The sequence below is a fragment of the Lathyrus oleraceus genome, chromosome 3 (assembly GCF_024323335.1).
Source record: "Lathyrus oleraceus cultivar Zhongwan6 chromosome 3, CAAS_Psat_ZW6_1.0, whole genome shotgun sequence".
Taxonomy (NCBI): Eukaryota; Viridiplantae; Streptophyta; class Magnoliopsida; order Fabales; family Fabaceae; genus Lathyrus; species Lathyrus oleraceus.
Genome location: NC_066581.1, coordinates 117,646,738 through 117,665,579, shown reverse-complemented (window position 1 = coordinate 117,665,579; position 18,842 = coordinate 117,646,738). Strand labels below are relative to the sequence as shown.

General features: G+C 39.0%; 1 protein-coding gene across 1 annotated transcript; it reads right to left on the bottom strand.

The window, feature by feature from the left end:
- Positions 1-16,293: 16,293 nt before the first annotated feature.
- On the bottom strand, positions 16,294-17,338 carry LOC127129975 (uncharacterized). The gene is made up of 3 exons (XM_051059066.1): positions 16,632-17,338; positions 16,388-16,443; positions 16,294-16,332 (listed from the first exon to the last, which is right to left on the bottom strand). Exons 1-3 carry the CDS (start codon positions 17,317-17,319, stop codon positions 16,294-16,296), a joined length of 783 nt encoding a protein of 260 aa, XP_050915023.1. The 5' UTR covers positions 17,320-17,338.
- Between the last annotated feature and the right edge of the window lie 1,504 nt (positions 17,339-18,842).

The following is an 18,842-nucleotide window of genomic DNA, read 5'->3' as shown; positions in this document are numbered from 1 at the left end:
TCTAGGGGGGAAAGACGAGTTATGCGTAGGCTAGGCTACGACTTAAAACTGCTGGGGGACTCGAGGAATTCCATACAAACATGGAAAAGACTTAGCCGGGGGAACAACAACATCTGCAGGGGATACGAGTAAGTCAAGATAAAATTGAAGTACTTGAATCATGCAGGAAAAGTGATTTCACTAAGGAAATACGCACTCAACTCGACTGGGGAAGAAATAAACTTCAACACAGGAGGAGAAGAAATCTATTATCTACTACCTGTTACTGGGTGAGGAGATAATAAAGATCTGACAGAGAGGACATCCGTCATCGATTAGGATGAACATATCAAGGATGGCTCGCTGGGAAATGCCAGGAGGAATATTCATTACCGGTTACTGGGTAAGAATAGCCTTGCTGGGGAAAACTGCATAAAATAGGATTTACAACTACCAGTTACTGGGCAGAAGACCAAGGGTGAGAGTATCCGTCATCGGTTAGGATGAACATATCAAGGATAAACTCAACAAGGAAGAAAATCCGTCATCGGTTAGGATGAACATATCAAGGATAGACTTGCCTGGGAAATGTCAAGGAGGATACCCGTCATCGGTTAAGATGAACATATCGAGGATAAACCAACTGAACAAAAAGTAGTAATTACATCTATCGAATGCTGGATAGAATACCGTCAAAGAGAAAATCCGTCACCGGTTAAGATGAACATATCAAGGATAGAATCTGAGAGAGGAGAAAATAGGAATTACATCTATTAGTTACTGGATAGAACACCAAGAGAGAGAATTCGTCACTGGTTAAAGTGAACATATCAAGGATCAACTCTGCGGAGGGGACAAAAGCAGGATTTATAACTACCGGTTACTGGGTTGAAGACCGCACAGAGAAGGAAACCCGTCATCGGTTAGGATGAACATATCACAGATTAACTCTCTGGGAAACAAGAATAGGGATTACAACTACCTTTTTACTAGGTAGAATACCAAAGGTGAGAATATCCGTCATCGGTCAGGACGAACATATCAAGGATAGACTCAGGCATAGGAAAGAAAGATATCTGTCACCGGTTAGGATAAACATATCAAGGATATACTTCATGGAGAATCAGATCCGCTGGGGACTCTACTGAGAAGAAAAACAGGGATACTTTTGTCGGGTATTGGGCAAGAAGTAACAAACTGCAAACTAAGAAGAATATTACCAGTTACTGGGCAATAAACTCTTAGGAGACTCGAAGCATCTATCTAGGTGGGAGATAGAAAGAAACAGTCAAACAAGACTCAACCCAATGAGGACATAACTCAAGGGGAGTGGTTCCATCCAGATGAACAACTGGGGAGGAAACTGAAATAATAATCATCCACGAGGAAACAACTCAGTGGGGAAGAGGAGAAAGGTTAAAGTCTTTCTGCCTAAGTGGTTGACGCTCTACAATTGAAGGAGGACAAACACCGGAATTTGTATGGGGATAAAGTACCGCCATACAGGGAATGAGAATCTCAAACCAACAAGTTAATCAGATATGCAAATATGTAATTATTAAATTATATGAATATATATATATATATATATATATATATGGTTATGCTGACAAGAACGATCACAAAGGATACAAAGGTGTCGCAAAGAAATTGAATCATCGGTACAATCCTCGGTCAATCCACAAAATATGGAGACAACTGCTGGAGAACAGAGAGATCAACAATCCAAAAAGCTCAACCCTAATTGGGGAAGAAGGAGATCTTCTGAGGAAAGAGAAATATCATCGAACCTGTGGGGAATTTTAGGTCAACACCATAAAAATGGGAAACAACCCTACAGGGAAATAAACTGCTCAGAAACTAGAAGGAAACTCTGACTGGGGAGCAAGTCGAATGGCGATTGGCGGGGAAACCAATGCGATCTACTGGGGAGATCAACCATTTCTGCAGAAGGAACCCAAACTCCACTGGGGAAGGCAGAAACTCTGTCGGGGGAGACAGGCCGTAGGTTATCTGAATCAACCAACTCAGCTAGGGAAAAGGAACAAAGCTCCACTGGGGAATCAAAAACTCCGCCGAGGAACTGAATCAACACAATCGTCTAGGGATACCCGAAGGGTTAATTGCTTTGGGAACCTCTGATGTTTCGCACTCAAGGACTTGTTATCCATCGAAATGTTGTTGATATTTCTTTTTAATTGCTTTGGAAAATTCTTGCTTTTAGATGTTTTAAGAAAAGAGATTTTGATTAAAATTTTAAATTTTCAAAAATGATCATAATAAAATTTAAAACTATTGACTGAAATAAATAAGAGTAGAAACAATTGGATAAAAGCTCAACTTTATTTGATAGAATGGTAGTCTGTAAATGACAAGACTCCATAGATTTTTTACAAAGTTGAAAATGGTAATTTACCTGGAAAAGGGATACATTGAATACAAATGATCCTTAATCCTTCTACCAACTCTTGATATCCACTGTGCTCTTGACCGCTGCCGGGGTGATGAATTGATGTCAACCCTTATGCTCAATCAAGTTTACAAAACACTGAAGATCAGCAAAATGCAGTTACTTGCCATAATCCCTAATTTTTGCATAAGTTTCCCCAGATGGGGTACTCAACTTATCGGGAAATTCTTTCTGTTTTGTGTCTCTAATTTTTGCCTGGATCGCCCTTTCGGGTTTTCAATCCACCGAGACGCTCATTTTTGGCTAAGCTGCCCTTTCGGGTTTTCAACTTAGTGAACTGTTCTTTTCTTTTTAGGCGAAGTTTTTCTTGACTACATCTGCATTCACAGGACGAGTGAACTCTTCACCATCCACAGTTGTAAAAGTTAATGCGCCGCCTGAAAAGGCTCTTTTAACAACATATGGGCCTTAATAATTAGGAGTCCACTTCCCTCTAGAATCTGGTTTAAAAGATAAAATCTTCTTGAGCACAAGGTCACCTTCTTTGAACACACGAGGTCTGACCTTCTTATCAAAAGCTTTCTTCATCCTTTGCTGATACAACTGACCATGACACATGGCAGTTAATCTCTTCTCTTCAATCAAATTCAACTGGTCAAACCTGGTCTGACACCATTCAGCCTTAGCCAACTTGGCTTCCATAAACACTCGCAATGAAGGAATCTCAACCTCTACGGGGAGCACTGCTTCCATACCATACACAAGAGAGAAAGGGGTTGCCTCTGTTGAAGTGCAGATGGATGTACGATACCCGTGCAAAGCAAATGGGAGCATCTCATGCCAATCTTTATATGTGACAACCATCTTTTGAATAATCTTCTTGATGTTCTTGTTTGCAGTTTCAACAACCCCATTCATCTTGGGTTTGTAGGGAGAAGAATTATGATGCACAATCTTGAAGTCTTTACAAAGAGCTTCTACCATATTATTATTCAAGTTCGATCCATTATCAATAATGATCTTGCTTGGCACACCATAACGGTATATGATCTGATTCTTGATAAAACTTACAACAACTTGCTTGGTTACATTTGCATACGATGCCGCTTCAACCCATTTTGTGAAATAGTCAATTGCCACCAAAATAAAACGATGCCCATTCGAAGCTTTGGGTTCAATCATCCCAATCATATCAATTCCCCACATGGAGAAGGGCCATGGGGAAGAGATAACATTCAATAGTGTCGGAGGAACATGAATCTTATCAGCATAAATTTGACACTTGTGGCATTTCTTCACAAACTTGCAACAGTCAGATTCCATTGTTAGCCAATAGTAACCTGCTTACAACATCTTCTTCGCCATTGCATGTCCATTGGAATGAGTACCAAAGGAACCTTTGTTCACTTCGGTCATCAACAAGTCTGCTTCGTGTCTATCCACGCATCTGAGCAAAACCATGTCGAAGTTTCTCTTGTAGAGTATATCACCATTCAAGTAGAAATTACTGGCTAATCTTCTCAAAGTCTTCTTATCTTTCAAAGATGCCCCAGGCGGGTAAATTTGACTTTGGAGGAAACATTTGATGTCATAATACCACGACTTCTCGTCTTTAATCTCTTCAACAGCAAACACATGAGCTGGGCTATCAAGACGCATCACAGACAAATTGGTAACTTCATTCCAATACTTTACTACAATCGTTGATGCCAACGTGGCAAGAGCATCTGCCATCCGGTTTTCATCTCGAGGGATATGATGAAACTCAACCTTTGTAAAGAAAGTTGAAATCCTCCTCGCATAATCTCTACATGGCACCAAACCGGGTTGATTTGTCTCCCATTCTCCTTTGATTTGATTCACAACCAAAGCCGAATCAACGAAGATATCCAAATACTTGATTCTGAGATTCCTGGCCTCTTCAAGCCTCATAATGCAAGCTTCATATTCTGCCATATTATTTGTACACTTGAAAGTCAATCTAGCTGTAAATGGTAGATGCGTGCCTTGGGGAGTAATAATCACTGCCCCAATTCCATTTCCATATTGATTAACAGCTCCATCAAATAACATGCCCCAACGGGAACCAAGTTCTGGCCCTTCTTCAAGCCATGGTTCATCACAATCTTTCATTTTCAAGTACAAAATCTCTTCATCAGGAAAGTCATATTGCACTAACTGGTAATCTTCAATAGGTTGGTGAGCCAAATGGTCAGCCAAGATACTACCTTTGACTGCTTTTTGAGATTGGTATTCAATATCATACTCTGATAACAAAATCTGCCAACGGGAAATTCTCCCAGTTAAAGCAGGCTTCTCAAGTATATACTTGTTCGGATCCATTTTGGATATCAACCAAGTGGTATGATTCAACATATACTGACATAGACGCTTAACAGCCCAAGCCAATGCATAATAAGTCTTTTTAAGCATAGAATACCGAGTCTCACAGTCGGTGAACTTCTTACTGAGGTAGTAAATCGCAAATTCTTTCTTTCCAGTCTCATCTTGCTAACCAAGGACACAACCCATACTATCTTCGAGCACAGTCAAATACATGACCAATGGTCTTCCTTCAACAGGTGGAGACAAAATCGTAGGTTCAAGCAAATGTTCCTTGATACTGTCAAAAGCTTTATGGCAGTCTTTGGTCCAATCACAAGACTGATCTTTCTGAAAAAGCTTGAATATAGGCACACATGTGGCAGTCATGTGGGAAATGAATTTGGAGATATAATTCAAGCGGCCGAGAAAACCTCTGACTTGCTTCTCAGTTTTAGGCGCAGGCATCTCTTGTATTACTTTGACCTTGGCAGGATCAACTTCAATACCCTTCTCGCTGACAATAAAGCCCAACAACTTACCAGAACGAACACCAAAAGTACACTTATTGGGATTTAAGCGGAGTTTATATTTCCTCAAACGCTGGAATAGCTTCAACAAATGCTAAACATGTTCCTCTTCATGAATCGATTTAGCAATCATGTCATCGAGATAAACTTCAATCTCTTTATGCATCATATCATGAAAAAGAGTAGTCATTGCTCTTTGGTAAGTTGCACCAGCATTCTTTAGACCGAAAGGCATCACTCTATAACAGAATGTTCTCTAAGGTGTAATAAATATGGTCTTCTCCATATCTTCGGGTGCAATCTTGATCTGATTATATCCGGAAAATCCATCCATAAACGAAAAGACTTTGAATTTAGCAGTATTATCTACCAACATATCAATGTGTGGCAGAGGGAAATCATCTTTCAGACTGGCTTTATTGAAATCTCTATAGTCAACACACATGCGGACTTTTCCATCTTTCTTCGGTATTGGCACAATATTGGCCACCCGTTGTGGATACTCAGCAGTTACAAGGAAACCGACATCAATCTTCTTCTGCACTTCCCCTTTGATCTTCACAGCCATATCAGGATGCGTTCTTCTCAACTTCTGCTTGACTGCGGGCATTCTGGCTTCAACGAAAATCTATGCTCCACGATCTCAGAATCCAAACCAGGCATGTCTTGATAGTACCAATCAAACACATCTGAATACTCTCAAAGAAGATCAATCAACCCCTTCTTGACTTCTGGACACAGGCGAGACCCAATCTTGACTTCCTTCACATCATCCTCGGAACCCAAATTGAATAACTCGACCTGCTCTTCAAATGGCTGAATGGTCTTTTCATCTTGCTCAAGAAGACGAGATAATTCATCATTCACTTCCACATCACTTTCCTCTTCGGCTTCAAACACAGGCAATTCCAAATTTGGAGAAGGAGAAGGATCATTGTATTCAATGGGGTTAGAAACCAACCTGCATAATGATTTGATATTTTGATTTTAGAGAAGTGAATTTGTGACCAAATATTATGCAGATGGACAATTATATTGTTTATTTATGTTTTTTGTGATTACCATTTTCAAAATAAAGCAAAAAGTAAAAATAAACATCATAGATGTGGATGAATAAAATTAATTTTATTGATGATCAATTTGAAAATGCCCAACAATGTTCACTTCTCCCTTAGGCATAAGAGAAGGATTTTAAAAACATATAAAAGCAATTACTTAGATTGATGCAAAATAACAGGAATATCAACAGCAGTCCAATTGTCGCAAGCCTTTCCATGCGTCACAAAATTCGTGCAGTCTTCCTCTTCGTCATCCTCTAGCACAACAACTAAGTGTTGTTCATTGCCATGAATGAAACCTCCGTTATAGAAGCTAAGTTGCATATCTTCAGTCCTTGCAATTGTTGAACCTTTCTGGAACCCCAAACCGGTTCTGCCTTTGTTGTTGGAGACCTCTACCATGCGCCCCCACTGATCAACATTGCCTTCTTCCACAATCTTCTTAGCATCTTTCAATGAGGACATAGGTGCCCCAACCCTCTTTTCAGCAGCAATAGATAAGGCTTGGAAGGGAGTTCCAACCTCATCCTCAACTTCAACGTAAGAGAAATATGACAAATGGCTAACCAACAACGCTTTCTCTCCACCAACAATTGCTAGGTTGCCATTCTTCACAAATTTGAGCTTCTGGTGCAAAGTTGAAGTAACAACTCCTGCCTCATGGATCCATGGCCTTCCCAACAAGCAACTGTAGGCTGGGTGGATATTCATTACTTGGAAAGTAATTTGAAAATCACTCGGACCTATCTTAACTGGAAAGTCCACTTCACCAATAACCGTCTTGCGCGAACCATCAAAAGCTTTGACAATTACCCCAATATATCTCATGGGCTCTCCTTGCTAAGATAGCTTTGACAGAGTTGACTTTGGAAGCACATTTAGTGACGAACCGGTGTCAACCAGCACATTTGACAAAGCATCCTCTTTACAATTCATAGAAATGTGCAAAGCTAGATTATGATTTCTGCCCTCCTCAGGGAGTTCTTCATCACATAAGCTAAGATTATTGCAAGAAGTGATGTTAGCCACAATATGATCGAATTGATCCACTATAACATCATGTTCTACAAACGCTTGCTCTAGAACTCTCTACAGTGCTTCTCTGTGCACTTCAGAATTCATGAGCAAAGACAACACTGAGATCTTTGAGGGGGTTTGGAGCAGCTACTCCACCATATTAAACTCGCTTCTTTTGATCAACCGGAGTACCTCATCATCATCATTGGCCTTCAAATTGCTGGATTCACCAGACTTACCCTTTGAAACACCAACTGGATCTTCAACAAGCACTTCCACCTTCTTACTCACAACTGATTCTTCTTTATCCTTTGGGAACACTGACCCAAACACTCGACCACTGTGGGTCACTTTAGTAACATCAGCGATGCTCACTATTGAACTAGTCATAGGTAACGTGACCTCTTGACCATCCTTCATCATTGTAACATTATACTGATACGACACAACTTTATCATATGAATACGGGACTGGGCCCGCTAACCGTATTACCAACGACGATACTGATCTTTGACTATTGCTGTTACTGGAGTCATATTGGATTACCAACTTCTCAGGTTGCTTGAAAACAGGCAGTATGACATTAACATCGTCATCTACATGACGGGATCAAACAATTTGAATCATGCCTTTATCCATCAGTCGTTGGATGTCCCTTTTCATAACTTCACAACCCCTCGGGTTAACACTACAAACAGCACAACCATCATGGTCGTGCTCACATTCACTTACCATACAAACATCCTTATGCATCTGCACCAAGGATCTTCGGATAAACCGCACATCAAAAACTTTAAACTCCCTAGGGCAACCATCCACCATATTCACAAAAGAGTTCCCATGGGCGGGCAACGAATTCGCTTTTACATTCAGTGCACGGTCCTCGAAGGACACCATACCACTCTTCATCAATTTTTGAACCTCATACTTGAGCGGATAACCGTTTTCAATATCATGTCCGGGTGCTCCTTGATGACAAGCACAACGGAGCTCAGGTTTGTACCACCAAGGAAGTGGCTCTGGAATCTGTAGCGGGTTTCTTGGTTGGATCAGGTTCTTGAGAACCAAGGATGGATAAAGTTCTGTGTAAGACATAGGAATCGGGTCAAAAGAGACCTTCTTCCTCTCTAAGTTTTATTGATGATGATTGTTGGTGGTATTGTTGTTGTTGTAGGTGTTTGCTCGTTGTTGCGGTTGTTGTTGTTGAACTGGTGTTGACGTTGTTATTGTTGAACTGGTGTTGACTGTTGATTAGAAAATACCGGGATAAAGGAAGATACTTGATGATGATGATGTTGATAGGATGGTGGATTTCTTCTGATCTGAGGCCTCCTCTGCCTCCCACTGCTTATTGCATTCGCTTTACTGTCCTTCTTCTTACCGAAATTACTGCCATATCTCTTGCTTGTTGATGCCTCATCTCTTGACAAACATCCTTCTCAGACTCCTTCCTCAAGCCTCATCCCCATGTTTACCATTTCGGTAAAGTCATTGGGGGCACTAGCAACCATTCGTTCATAATAAAATGAACTCAGAGTTTTCAAGAAGATCTTTGTCATCTCTTTTTCCTCCAAAGGAGGAGTGATCTGAGCAGCCAATTCCCTCCATCTCTGTGCATATTCTTTGAATGTCTCCTTATCTTTCTGAGGCATAGACCTTAGCTGGTCTCTATCAGGCGCCATGTCCACATTATACTTATACTTCTTGATAAAAGCCTCCCCCAAGTCATTGAAAGTGCGAATGTTGGCACTGTCCAATCCCATGTACCAACGGAGCGCAACGCCGGTCAGACTATCTTGGAAGTGGTGAATAAGCAATTGATCATTGTCGGTCTGAGTAGACATCTTACGAGCATACATCACAAGATGACTGAGCGGACAAGAGTTCCCTTTATCCTTTTCTAAGTCAGGCACTTTGAACTTCACCAGGATCTTGACGTTGGGCACTAAACACAACTCAACAACACTCTTCCCAAACAAATCCTTACCTCTCAGCGTCTTCAATTCCTTGCGCAACTCAAGAAACTGATCCTTCATTTCATCCATTTTCTCGTAGACATCCGGACCCTCAGACGGCTCGGAATGATAAATGGTGTCCTCTACACGAGGTAAGGTGTACACAACGGGAGGTGGCACGGACATGATCGGGCTAGATGCCGGCATGGAAGCAAAGGTAGGCACAAAGCCTTTGGGTACAAAGTTGGACGACATTCCCTATGGGAATCCGGCAGGCATAGTCGGCACGAAATGGGAAGCAGTAGCAGGCATGGTAGAGGTAGCCACCTCTGAAATAACCGTCCTTGCAAGAGGAGTTGCAGGCGTTGGAGAAGATTGACTCTGAGCAGCAAGAACTGACTCCATCAAGGCAGTCAGGCGGGCGATCTCGTCCTTCAATTCTCCATTCTCTTGCTCTAGATGCTCCATGATTTTCAGATGATTGGCTCGGGTATTGTACCAGTGAGTCAGCTTGGCTAAAGCACAGAAGAAACACCAATGAGACATCTGGCAAAAGAGAAACCTGCTTATGCAAATGATGCATGAAATGCAATGCTTGTTTATTTATTTTTGTTTTCAAGGAACTTACTATATCATCTGCAAATATATATATTTAAATAGCAATTGCAACAATTTGATATGACCGAAAATCTCTTTTTATTTATATAAATTGGAAGGATTACACTAAGTACAATTTCAGAAACCAAAATAAAAATACAAGAGAAAAGGAGACTAGTCATCTTAAGGATCCCTAACAACAATGTCAGCAGATCTGGTTGTAGGCGCGTACTTCCTTCGAATGCAACGGATCTCGATCTCAAAAGAAGCCTTCATCCGAGTCTTCTCGAGGACAAGCTGGTCAACAATCTTCTTCCAAGCAACGGAAGGCTGAGGCATGCTAGAAGATGAAACCTCTGGCTCTCTCTGTCTCTTTGTCACTCGGTCTTCAAGTAGCTCAATAAGTGTATCTTTGTCCTTAGACTCCAACTGCAACTCTTCATGCTTCTTGCTCAAAGCACGGAAACACTCTTCCCACATGTCCTTCTCTTGCTTCATCTTGATGAGCGCATCTTCCAACTCCTCTACATCTTGGTGAGGGAGAGTTAACGGCTCAACCACAACCATAGACATATGTCTTTCACAAGGATAAGGCATCTTCAATTCCAAAGCTCTCTTCTTCAACCAAAGAGTGTAAGCTTCCAAAGCTACACAATTGTGCGGACCAAGCTCGGATCTTCCTTTCCTATGCACATCATGCCAAGCATGCACAATCTTCTGCTTCAAATGTTGGGGATCTTTACCCTCTTGATAGAAAAAACCTTCTAACAAAGTGTTATTAGGCTTGTCTCTCAAGGGGAACCCAAGTTAACGACGAGCCAAAGCAGGGTTGTGGTTAATTCCTCCTTGTGTACCAATGAGAGGCACATTAGAGAATTCACCATAACTATCAATAATCTCCAAACTTCTTAAAGACGGATCATACCAAACTATATCATCATTAATGAGAGACATAAGTCTCTGAGACCACCTTAGAAATTGTTTGTTCTCCACAAAAGCAGGTGTCTGAGGCAAGTGTGAAATAAACCACTTGTACAGAAGAGGAATGCAACCGACAATCGTTCCACCATCCTTAGAATTCCTTAGATGCAAAGAGAAATACATATCTCCCAACAAAGTAGGCACATGATTCACAATCAAGAAAAGTCTAATGGCGTTAACATCAACAAAACCGTCAATGTTAGGGAACAATGCTAAACCGTAGATGAGCAACACAAAGATAGCTTCAAAAGCATCCACACTACCGGCTTGAGCAAAAGCAGTAGCTTCCTTGACGAGAAATCATATGACAACCCAAATAACCCTCCTTTCTTCACCCAATGAGCCTCTATCTCAGACTTCTTCAAGTGAAGAGCTTCAGCAATAATACTAAATTGGGGAATCTCCTTCAATCCACTAAAAGGTACTCTACTAGAAACAGGTATCCCCAAAAGATGAGAATACTCCTCCAAGGTAGGCACAAGTTGAAAATCTGGGAAAGTGAAACAACGGTAGAGAGGATCATAGAACTGCACTAGCACACTCAGAAGTCTTTCAACCATATCAACATACAAGATAGACAAAAGCTTCCCATGACTTTATTTGAAGTCAAAGGGATCTAATACAAAAGATGCTAGCTTCCTTAACTCTTTCAAGTCGGGACATCTGAAACTGTACTTCTTAGTGTTCCTTCGTCAACAATCCATGGTCTGAAAATATTTGCAAATAATACCTCAGTTCCTCGAAATTTTCGTGTGATAAATGTTATGATGTGCATGAATGCATGAATGCAACAATCACAAATAAGGTATCACACACAAGGCAAACAAAGGTCAATGGATGAATCAAGTCATTGTAAAGATCAATCATCCATTCTGGTGGATTATGGTTTACACCTTATCAACACCCAAGTTCCATTGATATTGATAAGACTTGATTGGATCAACCAAGAATCAAGGGTTTGTTGCAAGTCAAGAGCATGGAGTTTGGGTAAGGACCATCCCAAAGAAGTGAACTAAGGATAAAAACCTGTAGATCATGTTCTAAAAAGTTCCCAGAGTCTTAATTCCATCTATCGGATATTACAGGTTAAGATGACTGACTCATCGACCCATAATATTCTCAAGAGAAACTCGTCTGAGTGTAGTATCGTGTAACAACTGTTATCAAGTCTACACATGAACAGTTTCCGCACTACGTCCTAAATAGGCCAAGAGGGGGTAAATGTTCTACGGTCCTTAGCTTCTCAGACCCAAATTAGAAATAGTAATGCCTAACTACAAATACTTGCGTGACATTTCCAAATCCAAAAGAGTCTCCACTGAGCAGATGGATCTCAAGACAACTTGTTAAGGACTACTCCACACAAGTCGAACATGACTATACCATCCTCCTATCTTAATTGCACTCAAGTTCGGGTTAGAACTTATGTCACCACTCAGAGATCACCAAGCACAACAAGCAAACTATATCACACATACATATATACAAACATCACATATATACGAATATATACACACAAATAGTAGGCTAAACCCACTAGAGACTACTCCCCAACAGAGTCGCGACTTAATTTCTGTAGCGGTAAATTCATGACCGTCAAGCTATGGATAAACTAGAGATCAAATAACAAGAGTCGCCACCGCGCTTTTATTGTTTCCAAGGGAAAAGAGAAAACGTACGAACAAAACCCAAAAGTAAGAAGTTTTCAAATCAAAACTATTAAAATGTCAGAGATTACAGGTAAGGGGGTTGGTTACACAGAGGGAAGGTGTTAGCACCCAAAGTGTCCTACGTACTCCTAGGGATCCATTTTTGTGTGCATATGTCACTACAACAAACAAGACCTTAGACAGCGCTTTTTTTAGCCTTAGACAGCGCTTTAAAGCGCTGTCTAAACCTCCGCTGCTAAAGGTTTAGACAGCGCTTTTTTAAATCTTAAAAGCGCTGTCTAAGCCCCCCCCCCCCCCTTAGACAGCGCTTTGGCCAAAAGCGCTTTATAAGACCCTCTTATTTTAAATTTTTTAGGTATACCTTAGACAGCGCTTTTGAAAAGCGCTGTCTAAGCCCCACCCCCTTAGACAGCGCTTTGGCCAAAAGCGCTTTCTAAGACCCTCCTATTTTAATTTTTTTAGGTATACCTTAGACAGCGCTTTTCAAAAAGCGCTGTCTAAGCCCCCCCTTAGACAGCGCTTTTGCCTAAAGCGCTTTCTAATCCCCCCCTTAGACAGCGCTTTTTACAAAAGCGCTGTCTAAGGTATACGAAATTTTTTGAAGCTTTTGTTTTAAACCACATTTTTTCCAGGTTTATAAACCAGAATTTCTACCTGTTTTCAACCAGATTTTGACAGACAATTATCACATTTTATATATGCCATTTTGGCCTTTTTTCTACCAATTTTTGGCTAACAAATATATATATATACCAATTCAAACCAATTTTGCCTTAAATGTATCAAAATATATACAAATTTATGTACACATTTACAAGTCATTACATATACTACAAATGTACACATTAATTACACAAATTTATGAACAAACATTGAGCTCTATCATGAATTGACACCACTCCTCTTTGATTTCGTCCACTTGATCCTTTGTATAAAATGCACACTTGAATTCCTCAAAGTACTACATAATAATATAACATATTTTGAATTAATTCCAACTATTTAATTATATGAGATATGTGTAAATATAAAAATAACTCATAAGTTAGAAATACATACATCGGTGGGAATCTTTAATCGGCCTAAAGCAAGAGTATCTCGCATAAACCTCAACATGAAATACCCGCAATCTATTTGATTACGTTGTTGAGGACACTACATATGAAAAAAAAATATGGATTATAAATCCTAAGTTTTATCAAGTGTCATCACTAATATAATAAAAAATGTGGTAATTAAAAATATACCGCCACTTTAATCCATGTAATGGAGTTGGCGCCCCTCCTTGAGGTTTGGATATCTCGTTGGGCCCGAAAAGCTTGTAGGACGCTAATAAAATAAAAATGAAGCAATTAGAACAATTCACATAAACTAAGAAAAATTTTGAACATTCTCACTTACGTGTCAATTAGGACCTTCATATCCGGGTATGTTGTCCAATCATTTCCTAACGAGTCAAGATAATACACAATTTCTCGGATAGGATTGATTGCGAGCAACAACCAATGTCCACTGTAATGATTAGGCAAATGTTAGATGGTAACTTGGAAAATAATTATAATAGATGAATTTAGAATGAAATTCTAACCCGGTATTAAACGGTATAAAAAACAACTTCTCCGCATCTTTATTGTCCATGAGGATCCGAAGAACGTACTCCGTCACGGTTATGTTTTGAGTATGAATTTATGGTTGTGAACTTATAAATTTATGATTATAAACTTAACTTAATGTTATGATTTAGAAGTTGTTTTCTTCATATATGATGATTTTTGGGCATGTGCAAGGAAATTATACATATCTAAATATATTTTTCTACCCGTAGAATGGATCCTAACTAGGAGTAGGATCTTACAATCCATACTACGATTCCCGAGTTAAAAAATTTCAATCCTTTACTGATTCTACGTAGACTCTGGACTTTTAAACATTGCAGCTAAGAATATAATGTTGTTTTAATAGATATTGTATTAAGTCATAAACACTATTGATTTCATACAACATCTAGGATTAGTTGAACAACCAATTAACCAATTGTCCATGTTCACAAAGACTAAGTTCAGTGGGCGATAATAATATGTTGTGAAACTTCTACACAGATTTCAGTGCAGGAAATATTTGCTTTATAAATCAATGAATTTTGCAACAACTTATGGTGAAGTATATATGTTCTGTGATTGAAACCTGATTGCATCTCTTTATATAAGTGATTTTGCAAGTAATTATTAAGATAATTGCAGCATTGCAGAAAGATAATTATGAGGACTAAAGTAAATAGCCCATCTAGTTATATAGAACATCAAGTGTTTAAAAACACCTTACAGTCAATTCTCAGCATACCATGATGTATTTTTTTAGTCATAATCCCTACAATGTTACTTAGGTAAGAGAAAAAGACCCGGATAAAATTAAGCTTACCTTAGCTATTTCATCGGGTGCAAGGGCACCTTTAATATCTTGTTTATTTGCTAGAATTAGTAAGGATGCTCCAGATAGTCTCTGTCATATGTAAAACAAAATTAATGACATTTGAAAATACTAGTAGCTCACAAATATCTAGAGAAGAGCAGAGTATTCATTCGCGATGCCATCTGAGCATCCTAAATAATTAACAGTGAGAAATAAAACATTTTGTTCAAGTGCTAGGGAATCAAGATAACAAATAATGCTTTGGTTCTTGACCAAAATTCCCAACGGATTCACTATGGGCAACTACTCTACTTTGATGCATTAGTACAGAGGACACACAAGTCTTTCCCAATCAATAGATTAAATAAAGGGATATGAATTGGTATGGCTAAAATGTCTGAATATCTTCAGTTAAGTACTGCATGTAATTAATTTGTTACTGACAAGTAATAACTATCTGTATTGAACAAACCTCTTCCTTTAGAAGGTTATCTAGCTCCATTTTGCAATCATCCAACCTTCTAAGATCTGAACTGTCAACTACCCAAACTAAACCATCTGTTTGCTCAAAGTAGTTTCTCCAGTAAGATCGAATTGTTTTTTGGCCTCCAACATCCCATATATTTAGAATGTACCTGCCATTGCCAATTTGGATAAATGCCCCAGCATTCTAGAATATAGTAAATCAACGCAAGAAACTCATCAAAACAAAGGCTAACATATGAAGAATGACCTGGCATGTTGTGTAACTATAAAGGGAAATCAAAAGCAATTTTTTTTGTAAATGGAAATCACAAGCAAATACTTTCAAAGAATTTAAAGCAAAAAAACTAACATGTTTTAGAATATACCACAATCAAATTAAGAAGCAATATCATGTGTTTATCCCCATCAAACAAAAGAATAATACTTTGCCACAGAAAAATGCATAAACCATGTTCAGTTGAAACTTTAACGAAGCTTATTCTTATTCACATATTCCCAAAAAATGATGACTAACATAATTAGCAATCGACAAAAATGAAAATGGACAGCAGCAGAGATATGCATATATAATTAAAGTGATTTGTGGGGTGAAAATAAAGCAAGGTTTTACTTTTGGTAGGCGATGGTTTTGATGTTGAAGCCAAGGGTAGGACTAATGACACTAGTGTCCTCCCCATTAATCTTCAAAACGATTGTAGTTTTTCCAGAATTGTCCAACCCACTGCATATAAATCTCAACTATTAATTAATGTAGTAAAATCTAGAGCAAAGAAAAAGGAATTGGAAGCTAAACTTACACCATAAGAATTCGCATTTCCTTTTCCTTCTTTTTGATTTTTCTAATGATGGTGAGAAGACCCATTCCTAGAGAGAATTCTGTCACAACATCGCCGATTTCACAGTTGTTGGATACAAATTCTGTCACATACTACATATAATCGAATAAAGTAAATCAGTGGGAGAAAAAACTAACTTGTATGATATCACCCTCAGAGATGTCTTTTGCAGCCATTCTACTGTCAATAATTGCTGGAAATCAAGTGGGTAAGTTGCAACTTGAATTAAAGGATGGAAAACAGTAGAGAAATTAGAAGAGTGTCTTTACCTACAATACAACACAAGAAAGTGCATAAATAAACAGATAACAGTTGAGTTAATAAACAAAAAAAAAGTTTGTAAAGTAAAAGCAAAAAGTGTTAAATGAGAGTAAGAAAAACCTCGAACCAGTCTGTAAGCATCTCTTCTGTATTCTTCTTGCTCATTTAGGTCAAAATCAAAATCACTGTGATTGGGATTATTAACAATTGGCCACCATTTCGGAAATTTCCTTTGAACTGCAACCTTATTGTTCTTCAAAGACCGCTTAATCGGCGCCGTAACGCCGCTCCTGGAACCCAATCCAACAACCACCTTTTTCCCTCCAAGACTCCGGTCTCTGCGCACCATAGATTTACCATAACCAGACGCGTTTCGCCGCCACGGCGCTAACCTAGAAACCAATTCAATCAATACTCTAAAAATAGAAAACGCTACGAGAGTCAAAGCAGCTGAAGTTCCGACGAAGTGAATAGTGGAAGGCCGGCACGAAACGACGACTCTGTGATTTTCGTCGAGAGTGAACAAGGTCTGTAAATCGCGGTATGCCGCTTCACCGGAGGAAACGAATTGACGAATGTTGGAATGGAAGGAAGGGAAGATTGTGAGGTCTATTACGGCTTCGAGCTTGGGTTCGAAAGAGGTTGTGGTTGTGGTGGTGGTAGGGATGGAAGGTTTGAGTTTGTTGTGACGGCGGCTGCGGCGGCGGATGCGACGGCCGAATGAAGTGGTGACGAAGCGGGAAAAGCATGGTGATGAAATTGGAGAATGAGAAGGAAGAGTGGAAGAAGTGGGAGAAAAAATCGACATATCAAATCGCTACTACACATATGTGTTATGGTTTTCGCTGATAGGGTTTCAACGTTCGCAGGAGGGAAAACAAAAGAACAGAGAACGAAAATTGAAATGGAGTCTGAAATTTTATTTTAATTAGACCTTAGACAGCGCTTTCTAAGGTATGCCTTAGACAGCGCTTTCCAAAAGCGCTTTCTAAACCCCCCCTTAGACAGCGCTTTTGGTTTTAATTTTTTTTTTAATTTAAAGACTTTAGACAGCGCTTTATCAAAAGCGCTGACTAAGGTCTATATTTAAAAGCGCTTTCTAAAAGCGCTGTCTAAGGGGGGGTCTTAGACAGCGCTTTTAGAAAGCGCTGTCTAAGACCCCCCCTTAGACAGCGCTTTCATTATTTCTTTGGAACATTTTCCGTGTTTTATTTTAATTTTAACCTTAGACAGCGCTTTCTTTTAAAAGCGCTGTCTAAGATGCGCTGTTAAAAGTCATTTTTGGCGTAGTGTGTATTTAGTACAAAATGATGTTTTCAAACAAATAGAATGGGGGGATGAGAAAAGAATTCATTAATTATATTTTTGTGTTTGGCAAGACCTTCGGTCTTGTGCCTACGTACCAACATAAAAATGAGGGATCAAAACCTCGTAGTTCGTGATACAAATTTCAAAAATGGATGCATTTCTTTTAACAAAAATTATGTTTGAAAGGAACAAAGGCCTAAAAATGGTTTGAATGAGTTAGTTCTTTTTGGCTTTTTGAAAGTTTAAGTCAATTATGGTTAAGTTTATTTACAAGTTTGATTTAAGAAAAGAAGTTTGAAAATGCAATGGCATAAGGCCAAAGTTTCTATCTTTTTGCAAAGTGGTCAAAGTTTAGAACAAAATAAGTTCAATCAAAGAAGATTTAAAAAAAGGAGGGAGAGATTTTGAAATTAAAGAAATGGGGAGAAGATGAAGGGACTAATCCTATGCACAAAAAATTAAAAGTTTAGAGTTGAAAAGATCTGACCAAATGGGTAACAATCCAATAGACAAGAATGTCAATAGAAACCCAGAATTCCCTTGGACTTTTTAGAATCAAGCAACACATAAATGCACAATTATATTATCTTGAAGAGAAAAGGCATCAAATAAAGATAGCCACATCCAAGCTTATCCATTCCATGATCTTCTTCAAAATAGCCCATGTAACAGATGAATTCCACAAGTCACAAGTTTAAAATAACAGCTTCACAATGATCATGTTGCAGATGAACTCAGAGGGATCTTGAATGATGTATCAAATGAAGTTTCAAATTGCAAGCACTTGGTTTCTCAACAAGTTGGCATTGGCCAAGTCCTTTAGCATAGGAATGTTGCCTAAGTTCTAAGTCCATTTGTCCAAGATCAAGCCAACAGTCCACACAAAAGTTTTTTAAGGTTTTTGTTGTTATTATGTACATTAATGGTCAAAGACCAAACAAACAAGCAAAGTATACACAAACAAAATATATCACACAATATGGTCCAAGTGGACAAAGTGAAAATTGCATTAACATAAACAAT

What these genes read in the sequence shown, in the direction of transcription:
- LOC127129975 (XM_051059066.1), bottom strand. Translation starts at nt 17,319, where the DNA reads ATGTCGATTTTTTCTCCCACTTCTTCCACTCTTCCTTCTCATTCTCCA. An exon ending in TGCTTACAGACTGGTTCGAG is followed by an intron (nt 16,444 to 16,631) that starts GTTTTTCTTACT and finishes CTTGATTTCCAG; the next exon opens with CAATTATTGACAGTAGAATG. An exon ending in CTGAGGGTGATATCATACAA is followed by an intron (nt 16,333 to 16,387) that starts GTTAGTTTTTTC and finishes AGTATGTGACAG; the next exon opens with AATTTGTATCCAACAACTGT.